We start from the raw sequence: 21,695 nt of genomic DNA on the forward strand, positions 1-21,695 counted from the left end.
ATAGAAAATTAAATAACACAGCAGAACACTTTTCAAAACGAACACTATATTAAGACAATGGAGCCCACAGAACTAAGCATGTAGGAAGTACAGTTGTAGCAACCAGAGACACATCCCTCAATATACCTGTGTTAATTTACACACTTACAGGCGTAGGCTTGCACCTCAAAGAAAAAGCACAGCTAGGAAGATCAACTCATCCACTCTTTTTTTTCAGCAGCTCTCTCACTGCTGTCATTAGACATAGCGCAGTTGCTCTCATATGACAAGATAAGGAGGCATTCTCACAGGGCTAAGAAGAAAGCTCCTTCTGGTCAGAACTCAGATTGATAGTGAATGTGTTTACTCCTTTCCTTCACCAGCCTTCAAATTGTCATTCCTTTGTCGTACTACCTTATTTTCTTACTACATTTGCTACATGACCAAGGTCATACAAACCTCAACCTCATATAGATTCTAAGCTGAAAAACGCCTACTAGCTGCTGAGAAATTGAGAGGTATTTATATGACAGCATTGGTAGATACTTCAGGAAATATTCACGAAATAGCTGATATATTGTTTGACCGTAAAAGCAAGCACAGGTCAGGGTACTCTTCTTCTGTATATAAGCTTCATTGCCATCTCACAGGGGCCCCCTTGTCACATGTGGGCATCAAGCTGCCACTAAAATAAATCAGTATATTGAGAGTTTCTAGCATAAGCAGCTATTTAGAACTACAACATAACTGCAAATGTATTTTGCAGCAGTTTTTCTTTCTTTTTCTTTGATTATTAGAACTGCCATAAAACTTTTCTAACGTTATATTCCTCTCCACATATTCAACAAACAGATGCCTCACTCATTAGACCAGTTCATCTCCCAACTGATTTTAACTCTTCCATTCCACATTCATTAAATATGGAAATGCTGTTGAAAGCTTCCATGTTTCCAGGACAGAAGAAAGAGATTAATCTGCGTGTCCTCTAAAACAAATTTCTTACAAATGGGTGTGTAATTAATTGTATTTAAGTGCTGCCTATTCTTATCGTTATCTGTTTCACGGTACTGCCCAAAACCTCTGCAGTCTAAGGCTTCTGTACCAACACAAAGCAAAAGATTATGTTCAGTTGTTGTATTCTTTAAATCAGACACACTTTCATTAAAAGAGTGGATGGCAAAAAGGACTCAAAGACAGAGGGAAAATGTTTCCATATCCATGAGATCTGAATTAAAATGCATAACAAGGAGGCGGCAGGGGAACAAGAGAGGGAGTAATCTGCAAAACTTCTCAGCAAGAAAACCTGCAACTTGACTTATGAGTTTATAAAATACAACTGAAAAAAAAGGAAAACAAAACAGCAAACAACAAAAGGGGTTGTGCTGGGTATTTAGGCAAGGAAAGAAATGTTTTACAGTGGCCTCCTCAGAACAAGGAAGACAGAACTAGTAGCATTTATTTTTCTGTAACTACATCCATTTTTTGTTATGCTTTCTGATCTTTGAGGTCAAGGCCACCGGGCAATGTCCATAAATTCACAGAATAGCTGTCAGACCTTTTCTCAGAAGTTTCCACTTTAAATGGATGTGAGTGAAAGAGCATGAAAACCTGTACAGAACAATTACCACAACAAAGTCTTGGATTTTCTGAGGAGACTGCTTTTTCTCCTTTACTCCAGCTGATCTCACAATCTTTGTTTGGATAACCAATATACAGAAAGGGCTTGGTTTAACATTAATCCCAGTAGCATACACATATTATCCAATAGCAGCACAAAGGTTTCTTTGAAAAAAATATTCTGCAACTAGAGGGAGACACGTTCCTTGAAACATTACTTCTACTGTGAAATCTAACAGCGAGAGTGACTTCCAGAGCTTGGCAGCTTGCTTTGTGAAACACACAGAAGCAGACAGTAGCATCCAGGTCTTAAATGTATCTGATTTTGATCAACAGCTTACACTCAAACTCACAAATAAAATAGGAGAAGCAAAGACCCTCCATTTGCCCATACCTCAGCACTATAAATTTTAATTTGTGATTAACCAAAGCAAGTGAAGTTCACTGCTACCCCACTGACCTTCAGGTTACCTTCATAACCTTTTTCCCATCATAAGAGAAAGTGTCCTAGAAACAACATGCAAATAAATACCTGGAGGCCAGGGGTGAAAGGTGGAAAAAAATCCTGGAGGAGTCAAATAGAGAAAGGCAGACTTGGGACAGGATAGAGAGATACAAACAGCACCTGGCTGTTGGCAGCCAGGAAAGACAGGTGCTGGTAAACACAACACAAATGGTAGAATGCAAAAAAACCCCAAAAAACAAAGAGTTTCAACAGCAACAGTGAGTGTCAGAGGGGGAGAAATTATGTTAAGAAATTCAAAGATATCAACCTTTTTAAGCAGATAGAATCAGATAGAATCAGCTCCACTCTGACATTTATCTTCAGCAAGTAGCTAAAAGAGAATCCACACAAGCAAGTTCAATTACAGAGCTCTTGCCACCTATCCCCCCACATACTAGCCATTTAGTGGAAAGAAAAATCCCAGGTATTAGATTTCTTTGTATATTTTTGCCTGTTCAATTCTGTAAGTGGTGAATGATGCTACAAATGCCATCTGCTACTTATACAGACCATATTTTTTCAATTAAATAAATGAAAATATCTCAATGATGGATGCCAAGAGGATGCTGCCAGACTCTTTTCAGTGGAGACAGGACAAGGAACAAAGGCCATAAACTAAAACACAGAAGTTCCACCTCGACATGAGGAAGAACTTCTTTACACTGAGGGTGGCGGACCACTGGAACAGGCTGCTCAGGGAAGCATGAAAATATTCCAAACCCACTTGGACGTGTTCCTGTGTCACCTGTTCTAGGTGACCCTGCCTTGGCAGGGAGATTGAACTGGGTGATATCCAGAGGTCACTTCCAATATTAACTGTTCTGAGATTCTGGGAAACCAAGCACTTTTACTCCCCAATGAAAGAAGTTCTGTGAGGACCAGCTACACAGGATGTCCAAGTTCACACACTGAGCACATTAGACAGAAAGTATTTTAACTGCTGGCTGTTCTCTGCACTTCAGTCTCCTCATTATGTAAGTCAGAGGCTGGTAAGAAAGACTGTAATCCAGCTGACTATTGCCTCACCTTACTGATTAAGGAAATCCAACCAGCATCACAAGTAAAAATAACTTTGTAAAGATATTTTTAACATTTAAACTCCCTACTAATAATATATCCCAATAGACAATGCACCAAACAATGCAAATAAAGGGCATTCCATAGCAATCACTTCCTAAGAAATGAAGAAACTAATTGTCAGAGAATTTCCTGAGGATATTCTGTTAACTGCCTTATTTCTAATAGAGTTTTTCAGGCAGCAAGAAAAGACAATTGGTTTTACAACTTCTATCATAAATTATTTCAGAATGGTACATAATTTTGTCTCATTTTAATGGGAGTTACTGATTAATTATACACAATTACACTATTAAGAACATGTACTTCACAAAGACATCATTGCCAAAACAGAAATTTAATTTAATTTTAAAGCAATTTGTTATCTCTAGCAAGTATGAAAAATGTAGAAGTCAAGAAAATGCAAGATTTTGTAATAACTTCCTGCTGATGATTAATTTTCCTTTAAAGGAGTCTGGACTAGTTAGGCTATTTTTGTAAGTTTTTTCTTCCCATTCTATTTGACCATAACTTACTTTTTTGGCCCTCTGATCCAGCAGCTAGTGCTGGAATCTGGCAAAGCTCTTGCTGAAATCCACGGTAATCGTATGAGTGCAGTCTGCATGTTCAGGCCCTTCAATGCTTCAGAGCACTCAAAACAACTCTTGGCACTGCAAAGACTGACAGACCTGACTAACTTAGTCACCCTACACGATGTTGGCTTCAAAACCAATTTACATAATGTGAATTTCCTAAATGAAATATGAATCATGACTTCGGACAACAGCAGTTCCATTTCCACTTGGGCACTACAACAGCTGAGAGAACGGCTTTTCTGCATACCTATTTTATTTGATGCCACCTGTTTTATATTCTCTGTAAATGCTCAAGAAGTCAAGTGAGGGAAGAGAGGCCTCATGCAGTAAGTCTGTGTGAAGTGAAGTGGCAGCAGTCAAGGACAGATTTCCAGTCTTATTGAAAACCATGAGGATGTTTCAAAGCTAAATGAACACTATCTTCTGCAAAAGACAGCACTGCTTCTTAAAAACTAGAGATGGACAGTGGTAGACAGCTCTTCCACAGGACACAGAAGAACACTAAAGAGCACAACAGTCATAGTCCAAAACATCTGCTAGTTGTTGCTGTTAATAAAAAGGCAGTACATCCTGTTTCCAAGCACACAGTATGACAACACCTTTATTATAGCTCTCCCTTCTCAAGACTCATTCTTTAATAAGAAAATAATTCTGGAATGAAATTCAGACAACTAGATCTAGGCTGGAAAGGCAACCATTAACAGATTTTGCTTCAGTCATTATGAGAAAAGAACAAAAAACAAACAAACTACAAAAGAGAGAGAGAGAGACAGGGCTTTGAATTCAATTGTCGCTACTTTCAGTGGAGTGCACTTCACAGTATTAGATTCATAAGAAAATATTGGTAAATGCCTTCTGCCCCTCTGGTGACACTCCATGGGCTTCTAGTTGAAGGCTCTTGGTGAAGCAATAAAACTCCTGTCCCATTAGTCTCCTTCTATTTGAGATAAAAAGCAAGACAGCTATAGAAAGATCTGCGACATCCAGTAGAAGCTGCCATATTGTTAACATTCTCTTCTGTGACCTTTCCATCCAAAAGTACCACCACATACCCTACATCATAAATTAGAAGGGGATTTCTTGCATTCTTTCTCCTGTTCCTAACTTCTGAACGGGAATGACAAACTAATGAAACTTCAATTTAAACAGCAACTTTTTACAGTAATATTTACCTTTGCATACATATGTAATATTCTCCCATGACTGATCTATTGTGCATTCTGAAAAATTCCTGTCTCCGTTGAAATAATATCCTTCTTGACACTGATAGTACACTCTGCTCCATAGAGTGGTAGAGTTGTCCCAGGTCATTTTTGTGTGTGGAATCAGCAAAGGTTTGCCACAGTCTATTTCTGGAACAGAGAAAAATAGGAAAATGAAACCTTGAAAACAGGCAAGACATATCGAAGTGTTTAAGATGGAGGGATGAACTGTCCCAGCAAGTTACACTTCAATTTTTTCCACTTCTTAGAGATTTCTAGAAGTCAGGCCAGTTTATCAGAACCCCAAATTTTGTGACTGGAGACTTTCCAGCAGGGTAGGGCATTTATCCTACAAGGCGACCCGTAAATAAAACGAAGTGACCTGATTAGGAATGGAGAGCAAGGATCTTAAGGAAAATTTTTAGGAATAGATCTATCTTCCCACAACACTCTCTTATCCTCCACATGCTATTTATTCCTTTATTTTACCTACCATTAGTAACAGTAGATATTAAAAAAGACACATGGTCCAAGGAGTGTCGTGAAAGAACAGCATCAGGAAGGTTATGTTCCTTTGTCAGTGTATTTAGTTCGAGGTTTGAAAAAAGAAGCTGCTACAGACAAGACAAATGAGCAATTCTGAGGGAGAATTTGATTGATTATTCAAACCACTTTACAGATAATTAGAAAGCTGGAATAATGAATTTATAATTTAATTCATCTGCTCAGTTTTCAGGGGCTTCATAATAAAAACAGGGAACAAAAAGAATAAAAAGTGAAGATCAAATAGATGGAACAATATTATTTAGGGTAAAATATGCTTTTAAATCCACAATGAACATTATACCTCAATAAAAGATTCTTCACCACTTCAGTTGTAAGAAGCAAACACATAAGAATTAAAATCTTACCCTCATTAAATCTTATATGGAGAAAACAAGTTCTTTTAAAACAATTTAATAATTTTAAGTTATTCTGAAATTCTACTCAAAATAAGGAAAGCAAAGAAGAAAAAACAAAAGCTTATAGAATCACGATCTTTACAACCTTTACAGGAAAAATTAAACATAGGTATTGCAAGGGGCAATACATCCACCATCATGACCACCTTCCTTTTCATACCCCAATGTGTATGAATGCATCTATTACAAACCATCATAACAAGCCTTGGAACAACTAATGCACACACCAGCATATGCTTAACTCATAGAAGGACAGTATGTGACGAGACACAAAAACTTGTGCTGTTCCAGCTACCTGCCCACGGCTGTTCTGCAACAGATCGAAATGCAGAAGCCCATTTCAGTGTAACACTGCAAGCCTCCTACTTAGACTCATGACCCAGAACAAGAATATTAAAGGTCACTCTATAAGTAGAGACTGGTTATAACATACAAATTGAGCACTCAAAAGAATTACTACATTTGATTGCAATAAACTGAAAGCTTGACCCTGGTGGATCAAGCTGAAAAGGTATCGATCACCCAACAAATAGAAAAGTGAAGCTGTGCAAATGTGAAAACCGACTAAATAATGTAATTATCCTTAGGTCTCCTAATTAAGAATATGAATTTAAGATTAAAAAAATGAGTTTTTTAAAAAATGTGCTTCTGTGTTTCATCTTATTGAGGAACTCTTTAGGCTACATTCTTCCAAATCATAGCACTATGAGAGACTTGACTCATCTGAAATAACAGTAGAATGCTTGAGCAATCATAGTTTGCAACTGGAAACTGTCCAAATATGGGAATTTTGAAGGGATGTTAATGACAAATAGCACTTTGGTTTCTGATAGTGTCTTCAGCTGCTACCAGAAAAGTAGAATAGATATTGAACTAGAAAAACGTCAGCAGTTTAGGCTGTATTTTCATCTCATGGTAATCCCAATGCCTGACATGCATTGGGATTATGTTCTTGGAATGTTAACTTTTAACAATTTATTGCAACTTCATTAGCAACACAGATGAAAAAAACCCTGTTCAACATATGGTTTTTGTTTTGTGACTGAACTTTCTATGCCAAAAGATTGTACAAACTGAATGCCCAAAGAGAACGACTGATATTTATAACAGTGACTTAAATGGTATTTATGCTAAATAAATCTGAAGGCAGACTTTATTTACCTTTGCACACCAAATCAGGGCCATCCCACTGTCCTTTGGCATTGCAGACTGCAGTGTGACTGCTGCCTGCCATCAGGTAACCACGAGCACAGTCGTAAGTAACTTCACTTCTGTACGTGGTCCCACTTACAGATGTAGGGTGAGCGTTCGAAACAGAAGGTGGAACCCCACAGTCCACACCTGAGGACATGAAGGAAGAGGAAGGTAGACTTGTTCATCAACCAGCAGGAGCAATGACAGCTGCTCCCATAAGCATTTCTTTCATCTTTACCAGCTAACACTCTCCTCCTGTAGTAATACAGCACTTCCTCAGATCCTCTGCAATATTCCCACTGTGACTGACAGTGCTGTAGCAACTCCAAAGATCTGCTTCCAAATGAAAGGACACCTTTCTGCCTTTCTCATGGCATGCTAAATCTGTGACTCCCTCCTCAGTCTAGTTGCTGGTACACAAAAAAATCCTAGTTTTGTTCGGAATCTTTAAAGATTCCCCTGCTTTTACAAACCTGATTACATCAGATAAGCTTTTTCTATACCATTTGCAATGAGCAGCACCCTGAGGAGGGCAGATGAGCAGAAACTGCCTTTAGAAAGCAGAACTTTAAAAACTGTACAAAAACTATGTAAATGCAAAACCACAGAAAACGTTACAACATACACCACAAAAGTTTCCTGTTAAGGCAAGATATTCAAAATACACTGTAATGGTTGCTCTACTCACAAACATGCTGAGTTGTCATTGACAAATGCTTAATCAAAGAAGTCAAGTAGCACACACACGCAAAAAGAAGATTTGTTAAAGGTACAGTTACTAGTATTAAAAAAAAATCAGATTTGCTGGTTTTACAAAAAAGGGAAGTCCTAATTGAAAACCAGGAAAAGAGCTCGCAATACAAAGGGAAAATAAGTTTGACATTTCAGACTTTTGGCTGTTTCTTGGTGTATCATGTATTTTCTTTCAATTAACAACAAGAGATGTGCAAAGAAACTCTAAGCTGACCTACTGTTTGATTGCAGAAATTTTAAAAATCACATGAAAAAGCAACTTCCGAAAAATATTAACAAAAATATATATATCAACAACTCGCACTAATTGCATTCCACAAGCTTTCTCTAGGGGCTTCTTGAGACTCTGGGCACTCCCTTTTGTGTTTTCAAATTCATTGTCCTTTATTTATTTTTGTGGAGAAAATTGTTACTTTCATTGTTTTAAAATAGTATTATCTTTTCTTTCTTATGAATTTCTAGTGATAGTTAATATTTTACCTTTCCCAGACACATTGTTTTAGCACCCTTATTTTAATTTATTCACTTCCCATAAATGTTCCATTTCTGTCCATTCTCAGAGAAAAAAAAAATAGAGAAAGGGAAATAATTAGAAACCAATGACTTTTGTCATTTCAGAGAAAGAGAAAGAGAGAAAGAACTCTTCTCACTAAGTGACAATTTCCAGGATGACAATTCTCCCCTGTAGAGTTGTTATATACAGTGTATGTTCTGTTATCTAGCGGTTCAAGTACCATTTAACTAATATACAGAATTTTCTAACTACTCACAGGAAGACAAAAAGAACCCTGAACTTGTAAACAGTAATATTGCCACAAAATGGATGATTAGAACACCAAGGCAAGTGTATGTTTTAACAACAGTCACAGGAAACTTAACTCTTCAGAGATGTGAAAGTGTTTGTTCATGCACAAATGCTATTAAAACCACGATGACTGGCCAGAGATGAGGAGTGCTATGATGCCTCTCTTTTGCATCTACAGTAAATCTTTAGAAAAAACTTCACAAAATGTGAGGAAAATTGATGTTTTCATGAGAGGTCAGTGATGCCTTCCAACTCAGTGGCCTTTCCTATGAAATGCTAAAGAAATCTAGTTTTGTAGGCCTCAGTTCACATTCAGGGACCAGCATCAAAAATATCACTACACTAAAGAAAAAGGTAAATAATAACATGTCCTTTTATTTTCTTCTTTTTTTTTTTTGCAAATAACCAGATCTTGAAAAAAATTTCCTTCAGATTGTGAAAACAGTCTACTATCTTCACAAACACACTTCCCATGCATAAACCCCCATAATGAAGAATTTAAGAAAGATTTAAGACTCTTTTCACCTTTACAGCTTAAAGTGGCAGGTTCCCAAGTTTCATTTGCAGTGCAGTATGAGAACTTTCCTTCGCTGCTGTAAAACCCTTCTTGACACTCATAATGAACTGCACTTCCTGGTAGCAAGCTGTAGTTCCCCACAACGTAGCCGTGCTTCATTTCAGGAGGGGAGCCACATCCGATTTCTGCAAAGAGACTGGGTTAAAAGATTTCATAGTACATAAATCACAACACTTGACCACTTTAAAATTAGCTGAACTAGATGGTCACATCACAAAATACACCTGTTCTGATGAATCTGAGGGGTTGCCAAAGAGGTAGAATATTAAAGTTGAAGAATTGTCCCGGCCACAGTTGGAGGAATACAGGGAAGCAGTTATTGAGCTACACCTTTACTAACATACAGCTGGAGCCATTCACAACACCAAGATGAGACACTGCAATGTGATGTTGCTTTGCATGGGCCAGTCTTGTTACAGCAATGGCTGAATGATACTTCAGCATCAGAGGAAAGTTTCAGGTCCCAATGCACAGCTTTATTTCCCTGTGGATGAGCAAAGTGAAGCACTTTTCAGCAGATAAATTGAAAAGAAATGTTCTGCCCCTCAAATCCTTCATCTCATTGAAACAGCCTGCATACAAAAGCTCCACTCCTCCAGCACATCTGCTTGGACAGGGCTCCCCTGTGCAACTCTGCAAGAAATACAATCGGTACAGACACTCTACTTCACCACAGAATATAGAGAGGCAAGTCAGTGAGATAAGAAGCAGGGTTATCAGCAATTCTGGCAAACAAAGTGGAGCACTCCAGTCGGAAAAACTGAGCAATTACAGGCTGTGAGCTTTACTGATGGTTCTGGCAATAAATCGGAAATAAAAGCTGAATATAATCTAGACAGCTCCTTCCACCTGGGACACCTGAGTTCATTACATACTCTGATATCTACAGCCTACACTGCTAGCAGTTTGCATCTGTGAAAACTGACACTAAAGACAGATTTTCAAATTGAAAACATGGGTTTGGTTGAGGTTTTTTTGTTATGGCAACATAAACTGAACCATTAATTTATGCAGGAGGCACAGTATGTAATAAATTGCTGAATTGTTATTTTATTATTCCTCTCCCCTAGGCTTGTTTCATTCAATTAACCTCTCTTATGAGCTATTTAGTCGCTCTTCTCTTCCCCTTTATGCAGTGTGATTATATAAACAACTGGATTACAACACACTTCCTTTTCACTCAGAAAGTAACTATGTTACTTTCATAGCATTATAAGCCTCTCGGACCCTGCACCTCTGAAGCACAGCTGAGAACCTGAAGGAATATCTGGTGTTAACTCTAGGATCCTGACATCACTGGGACAAACCAAATACAAGAGGAGAAAAAAAAAAAATCATACAGCAAGCAAAGTCCAGACACAGGGTTTCTGCCCTGGAGAAGTGCAGGCCAGAACAGGCACTACACTATGGTGCAACACATGTTTTTGTCTGCTAGCAAAAACAGCATCCAAAGACTCTCACCTTTGCATGAAACTATGTTTCCATCTTGATGAAAAGAACGCTCTCCATTTTCTAATTTATAACCATCATTGCAGTAACACATGTAGCTTCCTTGAGTATTCACACATCTTGCATTGTGACCACACAGCCCAGATTCCTCACATTCATCTATATCTAAAAATTCAGGGGAAAATAGAATCACTTCATAACAGGTTTTTTTGTTTTAGGTAATTAATATAGGGCCCAAGCTTAACTCTTCCATGAAGAGTTCTACCCAGCATCTCACGGCTCTTCTGGGATAACAAAGGAGCTTATCATTGTCTCATCTTCAAGCATCTGGAAAGAGGATTGTTGCAATTTTGTAGCTAGCTATCTTTAGAATTATTGCTGGTTTACTTGACAAATAGCTTCCAATATTATCTTCTGCTCAAACAATTCCAGAAAAATCCTGTATTTGCACATATCTTGAACAGTTACAACAGATCATCACTTTAGCAAGGAACTGAGTACACTAAACACAAATATTACATTCTGGGGAATCATCCTATTTCTTTAATCTAGCTGCTGCTGCTGCTTCTGAAAAGATCATTGTTTGAATGAGACTGTGAAACAATGATTTGTGACATAGCAGAATTCAAAATGGAACTAATTCATAGCTGTTACGAACCTGGATGTCAAACGAGTGCATTGACAACAGAAAGTTCTCTAATGTAGTGTTAGAAAATAAATTCTACAGTGATGGGAAAAAAAATAAATATCTGTGCAGTAGAAAATTAGGTTTTGAATTCATCATGCTCAGGATTCTTTGTGATGTCTACCTGTACAGTTCGTGCCATCATTGGGAATAAATGTCTTGTTGTTGTTGGAGGCTCGATATCCATCAAGGCAAACACAGTAAAAACTTCCATGTGTATTATGACACAGTGTATGATTTCCACAGATTTTGCTGGCTCCAATCTGGCATTCATCTTTATCTGTCAGTACATTTAAAAAACATCAGAGAGAGATTAAGAAAAGTGGGGTATCCTCCTCTCCTCACTCATGCTCAAGTAACCAGACTTCTCCTTACTGATTTCCTTTATAAATTATATGGGATGTAAACACTGCTAGTAAGCTGAAGACCAACAGAAATTGTTGTCCCTGGATAAAAATGAGAGTACAGTTTTGTGACACAGCTTAAGTTGATCTAAGAGTCCAAGAGCTGCTGAAACCAGAGGACCCTGCTCTCTCCTTCTGCTCTTCCTTATGACATGCATTTCATGGAACACCTGGGTGGGGACAATCCCAAGCACAGTCTGGGTGGAGAATAGATCAAGAGAGCCCTGTGAGAAGGACTTGGGGGTGGTGGTGGATGAGAGGCTGGGCATGACCCAGCCATGAGCACCCACAGCCCAGAAAGCCAAATGTGTCCTGGGCTGCATCCAAAGCAGCGTGGGCAGCAGCGAAGGGAGGGGATTCTGCCCCTCTGTTCTGCTCTGGTGAGACCCCACCTGGAACACTGCATCCAGCTGTGGGGTCCCAGCACAGGAAGGACATGGCCCTGCTGAGGCAAATCCAGTGGAGGCCATGAAGATGAGTGGGGGCTGGAGCACCTCTCCCACAAGGAAAGGCTGAAATGGTTGGGGATTTCTGAGTCTAGAAAAGAGAAGGCTCTGAGAAGCCATTATTGTGGCCTTCCAGTACCTAAAGAGGACTTACAAGAAAGCTGGAGAGGGACTTTGGACAACACCGTGTAGTGATAGGACAAGGCGGAATTGTTTCAAACTGAAAGAGGGTGGGTTTAGATTTGGTATTATGAAGAAATTCTTCATTGTAGGGGTAGTGAGGCACTGGAACAGGTTGCCCAGAGAAGTAGTGGATGCCCCAATGCCCCATGACTGAAAGTGTCCAAGGTCAGCTTGGATGGAGCTCTGAGCAACTTGCTCTAGTGGAAGCTGTCCCTGGCCATGGCAAGGGGGTTGGAATTGTGTGATTTTTTAAGGTCCCTTTCAACTTAAAGCATTCTGTGATTCTATGTTTTTCCTACAATGAGAGAGCTGAACTCTGTGCAGGGGCCAGCAGCTTCCAGTGCTTTGTGAAAGAAGGGTAAGAGATGGAGAGGAAAAGATCACCGGTGAAGGACCACCCCCTTTAAGCACCGGTAAGCTATTACATACACTGAGACACAGCATTTGACATTGTTCTTTGATTCACATTGATTCATCATGTATGAGATGGTCTTAGAAGGACACTATCAGGCACAGTAACAAAACAATGTTAAACAACATTTCTGAACATGTAGAAGTCTTTTGGTAAGAAAAAACAATCCACACATATTCTATGTTTGGGAAATTCTGCCAGGAAACAACAAAGATTTTAGCATGCTTTGAAGAATTCATTAACATTACTTGAAAAAGAGCACTTTAGGAATTTACAGAGTTTCTTTCCATTTCATAGACAGGCAGCCTACCTTGACAGTGGGTTCTTCCATTGCCTACAAATCCATAATTGCAGATACAAACACTTTTTCCTCCACTTTGCTGACACGTTGCATGAATGTGGCAAGTTGCACAGACATCAGGAACTGATCTGTTCACAATACCTTTAAGGACAAAAAGACACATTTTTTTTTAAGTACCTTACAGGTGGCATGGTAGGGCAACTGGCAGAGAATTTAAAGTAGAGATAAAATCCAGATTAAAACACAGAATAGACTACTACCTCCTCCCACCTCATTTTCAAACTTAGAGGAAAACCACAGCTATTGTATTAAAAGACTAAAGATGAAAACTGAACAGAGAACATTAAACAAGTAACTACACTGAGCATTTTTGTCCATCCTTCTCTTCTCTGACAACAAGGAAAAGAGCTTTTCAACAGTCAGAAGGGTTTAGAAGGCATATAATAAGTAGCTCTATGCAATATTATTAATCTTTTGTCCATATCCATTTGTTTCTCTTTTGTCTTTATTTTTGTTTCTTCTGTTTTGTTGGGTTTTTTCCTATTATTTACACATAGACATTTGGGATACTTATCAATCTCTTTGTATCATATGTCATCCACATGTATATGGTAAAAATGTTATTCATAAGAATGTTGTGAATACTGCCAGGAGTAAAATTACGTAAAGTAATTTTAGAAATTAATTTTTATTAAAAGTGGTTTAGAAGCATACAACATATAAACTAATTTACTATAATCTGACAAGGCTGCAAATATACATGAAATTATGATAAAACATAAATTTATTCTCCTCTTTGTACTCATATTGTCAGGGCATTTTGTTCACTTTCCTCAATTTTTTTGGTAAGCTCTCCTTGTTATCACACATACCCTCGCCTTCCAAATGACAAACGTCAAAATGGATGGGTTTAATGTAGACAAAGCATGCATATGCCTACATGTTTTTACATTTTAAAAGAAAGAACTAATACTGCACAAGCTGATGTCTCATGGCGCTTGACACAGAAGTATGGAATTTTTTACTTTTCTAAGATAGCTTAAACGGATAAGAGTACTAACATCACTGTATGTTTAACATCTCTGACAAAATTTTGACGACTCTACAATGCCTGAATACATAACTGTAACTGGATGAAGAAGGCAGCTGAACACTCTAGCTGTTTTTAGGCAACAAATTTATCACTGTGGTAAACCTGCTCTTCCACATGCACAGGGTTTCAGTTTTACTCACAGCGCATTTATGAGTGCCCTAGCCTATGGGAAGCATCATCGATTCCTACTCCTAATTATCCATGTTTTTATATATTTGTGTGTGTGTGTGTTTCGGATAAGAACAGGAAACAAAAACTGTCAGCATGCAATGGCAGCCAACATAGATCAGAAAATTAAATTTACAAACAGCCATAGAGAGAACTTTCTCGTGATACCTCAATCCTCTGATAAGATAGGGGAGTATCCTCCTCAGACTGATGCTTCAGGAGATTAAAAAAAGTGTTTCCATCCCCTGCCTCCCCTTACTACTATAGCTGAAACTTTATGATTTATTTGTCCTTCACAACATACAATTTATTATGCCAGCACTACGGTCACCTCACTGTTGTGGTCCTACGCATGCGCTTCCTCAGTTGCGGCTCCTGCCATGGCAAGGCCTTCTCAGCCCGGCAGGACACGGGGTCGCTGCCACCACTGCCGTCAGCAGGTGTCGAGGAGACACCTCCGCCACCAACGCCACGGGGACCTCCATCACCACCACTACGGGCTGCTCCGCCACCATCACAATGGGATGATGCTTCGCCATCATCACCATGGGATGCTTCGGCACCACCAGCACGGTCTGTCCCCAACACCACCACCAAGGAATGCTCTGCCACCAGCGTGGGCTGCCTCCACCATCATCACCTCGGGCTGCCTCTGCCACCACCACCAAGGGCTGTCCGGCCACCACCGGCGGGCGCTTGACGCCCAGCTCGCAGTCCCCCGGCCCGGTCGCACTTACCCCGCCGCCGCCCCGCGCACCGCGGCAGCGCCGGCAGCAGCAGCAGCAGCAGCAGGAGCGGCCCGGGGGCCCGGCCGCCCGCCGAGCTCATGTTCCCGCCGCGCCCCTCGGTGCCGCACAGCCCCGGGGCCTCTGCATCGTCCCTGGGGGCGGAGGGAGGGAGGGGAGCCGCGGACAGGGCAGAGCCCGAGGGTAGGGCAGAGCCCGCGGCCCGGACTGAGGGCGGCTGCCGCTGTCTCCCGGCGGGCGGGACACCCTTATCGCCTCCGCCGCGCCCTCGGCCCCCCCGGCTTTCGCCCTCAGCGAGGCCCCTTTCCTTCCCGGCCCCACTGTCCGCAAAACCCTCTCTGTTCTTCTTTCTTTTTTTTTTTTTTTTTTTTTTTTTTTTTTTTTTTTTTAATTACTATTATTATTATTATTTTCCTTTTTTTTTCTTTTTCCTCTCTTTCCTGGCACAACCCCTTTCCTTCCCCGGGACACCGCCTCTGCCCGGCCAGGCAGGTGGCAAGGCTGATAAGGGCTGCTGCTGTCCATAGCCCGAGGGCGGGGGGAGAAACGGAGGGTAGGGTTATTTATGATTCCACGGAAGAGCGGCTGAAAGACACACCTGTTTGTACGCGGGAGCTGTGCCGCCCCCGGAAAACGGCACCGAGCAGCACGGAGCGGCACCGAGCAGCACCGGCCCCGGGAGCGCTCGGTGTGTCCCCGAGGGGACGGCATCGCAGCTGCGTCCCCGCACGGCGCCTCCTGCGCCCCGGCGCCAAGTTGGCGCATCAGTCCTACGATGTACGAAACTGGTGCAGCCGTACACCGCCAGCCCGTGATGCTTGAAATAAATTAAGGCTTTCTCACTGCAGGCCTTAGCCGCCGCTCAGGTGAATCCCCAAACCTCGGGTTTTCTGCTGCAGAAAGAAGAGTAGTAATAGCTCTAGCGCCCGTAGTCCTCATTCGTGTCCGTGAGCCTGCATCGTAGGAAGCTGCATAAACTACTTTTTATCGGCAAACACAGTTGCCCAGTTACCACAATAGAGGAGTGCCAAGGTGATGAATCAGGGAAGCCTAACACAAAAGTAGAATTAGGCACATTTGATACCTCTAATGAGCTCCCTGAAGAAGTTTTGCTCACGTGCTCTGGTGGCTTTTCATTAATGCCCTTGAACACTAACTCAGCCCAGTCCTCCATCACCACTGCACTTAAGTGACATAGCATGATCTTTTACTGGTGTATTATAACAACAAACTCAAAACTATCTGTGTCTGACTTCAAGGGAAGCAGAACCCAGTTTCACCAAATTATCAACTTTATTGATTTATTTACATAAGTTGCTCTCTTACCGGTTTTGGTGCCTTTTTTTTTTTTTTTTTTTTTTTTTTTTTTTTTTTTAAATTACTCCTCTGCCTACTTAAGCATGCATACACTTTTAACCAGCTTCTGTTACACTTACTCATCTTGACCAGATTCTGGCAGCAGCCAGTTACATTGCAAGTCATCCTGCTTTTGGAAGAACACACTACAGATGTCATTACTGCAAATTTCTCCCTTAAAATTATTGAAAATGGAAGCATGCATTCTCAGTGGTGGTAAGTAGCTTACCATTATAAGGAATGGTTCAGATAGCAAGTGTTCTGTACAACATATTAAAATGGTTTGGAAATTACAATGTTCCTCTTCCTTGGCAGCCCAGTGTGTAGCAGACCTACTAATCACTTCGATTTCTACCGTTCCTTTCATAAAAAGTAGTGGAAGCAACTTTTTGTAATTATAAACACCTCACACAGCAAACAGGAAAATATTTTTGGCATGAAGCCTGAAGAAATACATCATATTTATAAAGAGAACAAATTAAAAATTGTAATAGAAATATTATTTAAGGAAAGTAACAAGGATGTGTATCAGCTGAAAAAAGTACAGGACATAGAATGGAACTAATGTCCTTGTTATGTTCCAGTCTATCATATCTCAGACAATTAATTGCTATATAAGATATACTTCAGAACCAAATTATTAAACTACACACAAAGGCTATTTTAAATTTAATGCATGGTCTTAAGAAATAAATGTCAAAAGATGTTGAGAGGTCATTTGTTCTGTTTTCTGCTCTACAACAAGGTCAACTCTATGATTCCTGACATACTTGTCTAACTTGCTCCTTATGCTGACAGTGATGTAGAATTCACAGCATTCCCAAACAATCTCTTCCAGTACTTCAGGTTTGAATCTACCACTGAGATTAATCACAGATCACTTCTGCCCTGAGGTCACCTGCCCAAGTCCTAGCTAATTTACATAGAAAGATAAGTAAAGATTCAGGAGGGTAAGACAGATTAGTGTCCCAACATGCTGATCCTTAATATCTTGGGCAAATCTTGCTTGTGTCATATAAAAATCTCTCTAATGAAAATACAGACTAACATCTACCTGTATTTTTTGTTCTGGATAGAATAAAATTTTTAATCTTTTCCTTGTTAAACCTAAAGGAAACCTCTTTCATAATTACAGTGTTTCCTTCGTCCCTAACATTAAATTATCCAGAAGATGTATGTACCAGTCAGTATTTGCTTCAATTTCTCTTCTTTGTGAAGAGAAAATAGTTGTGATGGTCAAAGTAACTGAATTAATCCAGAGATGCTTGGAAGTTTCCTGTGCATTTTTAGCTTGCAAGTGTCTAAATGCCAGTAATTGAAAATCAGAAAGGCAAGCTGGATTAAACTAATCCTCAGCCATCTGTATTTGTTCTGTGTCCTTTGCAGACAATGAATATCACCATGTCATCTAAATCTCTTTTTTTTCTCCTAAGGATTTTTGGCATAAATCACACTGCTTATTTTGACACATGAAGACAAAATATTTGATACTAATAGCTCTTTCAGCAAACACATTTTTAAAAACACAGCAAATATCTTCAGCCAGAGTGAATAAATGTATTTCATCCTTGTTAACAGATCACTCAGCTATTCATAGTGCAGTTACATTCTTGAACAGCTTGCTACCAAGCACTTCTTTCCAACTGGCAATGAAAAGAGTAAGTACAGCTTGATGGAAGATTCCTTCTATCTGAATTCTGCCTCTCTTACCTATTTTAAATTAATCAAATTAATAACTGGTTTCTGGTCACCCACTTAGTTCCCAGAATAAGCAACAGCAATTGTCAAATCAGAAAAAATTGGCTGACCCTCTTCAGTTTCTGTTGAAAATGCTTCAGCAAATATTGTGCAGAAGTAAAGCAGTCTCTTGTATGTTTTTTTTTTTTTGGTTTTTTTTTTTTTTTTTTGGTTAAGGAAATGTTATCACTCAAGCTGTTCGCATTATTTCTGTCTGTACTCTTAGGGTGCCTATGCCACTGTCTCAGCTTCTAGCAGATGAAGTAAAGATGAAAAAGTAAATGAGATTTCTGCAAAAGCGTTGGATACCTGAATTTGAACCTTAAATACTGAATGCTTCTATACAATTTGCCTAGAGGATACGCCTTAGATGTAACATACATCGGAGCATGCCCTGTACATCTCATAACAAGGGCATAGTAGGTGATAAAGCCTGCTGACAGTTGCTGCTAATCAGAAAAGCAGCTCTCCAGAGCAAAAGGGCTGCTATCTGTGGGTTTTAGCATAGGAGACCAAACTGGGCTTTGCCACAAACCCACTGGGAGCTTTGATAAGATAACCCCTCTCTGCGTCTCTTCACTTCTCCCTTCCACTTAGATGTGCAACTGGGATAGTATTCCTACGTAAGTGTGTATGGTGCAACATAACCTGTGGTAGAAGCTTGCACGCCACTGCAGTCTACCCCAGTTTTTAGAACTTTTTAAACCACAATAACTTAGTGCATGTCAGTTTATAGGGCAGTGTCCTAGTGTTGTCAGGAATGTGATCTAAGGACACTGCTGATAGCCATTGCTTCTGACTGTTTCATGCTGTGCCATTATTTTGAGGGCTGTGCTGACCTAAGATCATAGTTAAGAGGAAAGAGGCAGAGAGGCATAAAGGAAAAGTTCAGAAAAGAACAGTAACAGCCTCCCCTTCTATCGCAGGAGGTCCGATGCTGGTCAGCATCAGTGTGCCATGACCCTCCTAGAGAGAGCGTCCTGCAAAGAACACCTCTGCCAGGGGCAGTGGCAGCAGGCTTCCCTGGGCCGCAGGTGATGTCAGCAAGTGTAGCAACTTCTCTGCTACAAGTGATTCCAGCTCTTGTGATTCAGCTCTTTGTGAAATCACCCAAGGCAAACTTGGGATAGAGAGACAGGAGCCTCGTATAGCAGTTCCACAGGGGTAGATTTTATTGTCCAGCAGCCTCTGTGAAGGGGAGGCCAGGGACAAGAACTCCCTCTAAGGGGCACAAACATCGGGCTTTTATGGGAAAGGCAGGGGGTGGGGTAGAAACCAAGTGGCCAACTGGGTACAGGCTATTACCATATGGAAACAAGGCATGCTGGGGGTGGTTCAGTTTCTCACCATGACCCAGAGGAAGGTTGCTCATCTCTGGGGAAGATCTTCTTGGCCTCAGACCTCTTTCCTCCAAGGGAGTGCAGATGGCTCTTGTGCCAAGGGCTCACAGACCTCGACACCCTTCATACGTTTTAAAAAAATAAATAAATGAACAAATAAAAAGTAATGTGATTTTTTTAGCTCCATGTAGATGAACAGACATCTTTACCTTTCAGATCCTAGAATGTATGCTAAAATCTGAAGAGAAGGAACTTGGCAACAAGACTCAGGTTTTCTTCTTTCCCAGGCTCCCCAAGCTCACCCACAGGGGTGTTGGCCTTTCTATTGCAGCTGTATAAAATTTTAGAACAACTTATCAGTAAGGCAAAAATGAATGATAATTTATTTGGTAAGTACATGGAAAAAACCAAATCCCACTGACTACAGTATTATCCTTGTATTATTCTTCTCTGACCATCAGCTTTGCAGTATTTTTGGGCAAGGTAAGTGTAAAAGTGAGTCTAAAAATACTAGATGGGAAACATGGCAACTTGTCAAATTATATTATCTATGAAGATAAATTCCATACTTGTGTCTTATGGGTTCCTGTGAACCTGCTTTAGCAGGAAAGTTGAATCAGACGATCTCCAGAGATCCCTTCCAACCCCAACCATTCTGTGGTTCTGTGACCAGAGATAATAAACCAAACCATTCTGAAGCTGTTCAGGCAGCTGGGGATTCTTCTGCCATGGCATCTTTCTCTATGGACCAATTGTATTTTGTCACCAGGCAATCTCATATTTGCATCAACACTTTGTAGTGGGAAAGAAAAGGGAATCTAATAACCATACTTTTCATAGTAAATACCTCAACCTTCACTCGCTGAGTTGTTCTGTAAGCAATTAAACTTTCACATGCTGTTTATCAAGTTTAAAGTAGCTGTTTTTATCTCAATTAGAAAGTACCTTAAATTACTGTATTTTTAGACCCTGGAAATACAAAGCCAGCAGCATGAGCTGGATTTCAGATTCATAAAATTATGCATTCATTGGCGTAAAAAAAGAGAGTGCTTTTGTTTTGTCACAAAACCAGCAAAAGCTCTGCTCTTTGATCTTGGAAAATTAAATTAGGTATAACTCTATTATTTCTACATTTACTGGCAATCAGAGGAGAAATACACCCTGGGTGATGGCATTTCTGCATTGTTATAAATTGTAATAAAGACTTAAGACTGGTATTTATATAGAAATAAAAGGTCACCTAGTCTTTTTATTTTCTTTTTCATTTGAATTGCAAAGCTGAAAGCCGTATTTATCTTCAAATAGTATCTGCAAGAAATCAAGTTTATCTTACAATCACAGAACCACAGAATGGGAATTGTTAGAAGGGACCACTGGTACAACTTCCCTGCTCATGTAGGGTTATCGGAGAGCACATGGCACAAGATTCCATCCAGATGGTTCTTGACTATTTCCAGGGAGGGAAACTCCACAACCTCTCTGGGCAATCTGTTCCAGTGCACTGTCACTCACACAGTAAGGAAGTCCATCCTCATGTTCAGGTGGAACTTCTGTGCATCAGTTTCTGCCTTTTGTCCTATTTCTGGGCATCACGGAGAAGAGCCTGGCTCCATTCTCTTGACACCTCCCTTCAGATACTCATAGACACTGATGGGGTCCCCTCTCAGTCGTCTCTTCTCAAGGCTGAACAGGCCCAGCTCCCTCAGCCTTTCCTCATATGAAAGATGCTCCAGTCCCTTAATCATCTTCATAGTTCTCTGCTGGACACTCTCTTTTGTCTCTCTTTTACTGGGGAGCCCAGAACTGGACACAGCACTGCAGGTGAGGCCTCACCAGGGCTAAGCAGAGGGGCAGGACCACCTCCCTGGACCTGCTGGCAATGCTCCTCTCCATGTAACCAGGATACCATGGGTCTGCTTGGCCACAAGGACACCACTGGCTCATGAACTCTCTAAGCAGCAGAAAAACTTGACATTCAAATAACTTAAGCCTGTGAGAACTGAATGACGACTGACCATTTAGGCCTGCATGAGGCTGAGAATTTTTTTCTTGCTATGTGCTACATGAATCCACTGCCCAATTACAACTACAGATTTTTTTATTTTATACCCATTTGATGTACAACCAGC

The 21,695-nt window shown here is 40.3% G+C and overlaps 1 protein-coding gene across 7 annotated transcripts in view; it reads right to left on the reverse strand.

The window, feature by feature from the left end:
• The window catches only part of SUSD1 (sushi domain containing 1), a 46,840-nt gene extending 27,172 nt beyond the window's left edge, over nt 1–19,668 (reverse strand). For 2 of the 7 annotated variants that reach the window (XM_032097010.1, XM_032097009.1), the window contains exons 1-7: nt 15,125–15,413; nt 13,136–13,267; nt 11,505–11,660; nt 10,708–10,860; nt 9,195–9,371; nt 7,079–7,258; nt 4,926–5,105 (exon numbers count right to left, since the gene is read on the reverse strand). In XM_032097010.1, coding sequence (XP_031952901.1) covers nt 4,926–5,105; nt 7,079–7,258; nt 9,195–9,371; nt 10,708–10,860; nt 11,505–11,660; nt 13,136–13,267; nt 15,125–15,215 — 1,069 coding nt within the window. In that variant the 5' untranslated portion in view covers nt 15,216–15,413. Of the gene's footprint in view, nt 1–4,925; nt 5,106–7,078; nt 7,259–9,194; nt 9,372–10,707; nt 10,861–11,504; nt 11,661–13,135; nt 13,268–15,124; nt 15,417–19,573 lie in introns of those variants that run through there. The other 5 variants (XR_004237643.1, XR_004237644.1, XM_032097007.1 and 2 more) reach the window with 5 other exon arrangements.
• Nucleotides 19,669–21,695: the final 2,027 nt, after the last annotated feature.

The sequence above is a fragment of the Corvus moneduloides genome, chromosome Z, assembly GCF_009650955.1.
Source record: "Corvus moneduloides isolate bCorMon1 chromosome Z, bCorMon1.pri, whole genome shotgun sequence".
NCBI classification, from domain to species: domain Eukaryota; kingdom Metazoa; phylum Chordata; class Aves; order Passeriformes; family Corvidae; genus Corvus; species Corvus moneduloides.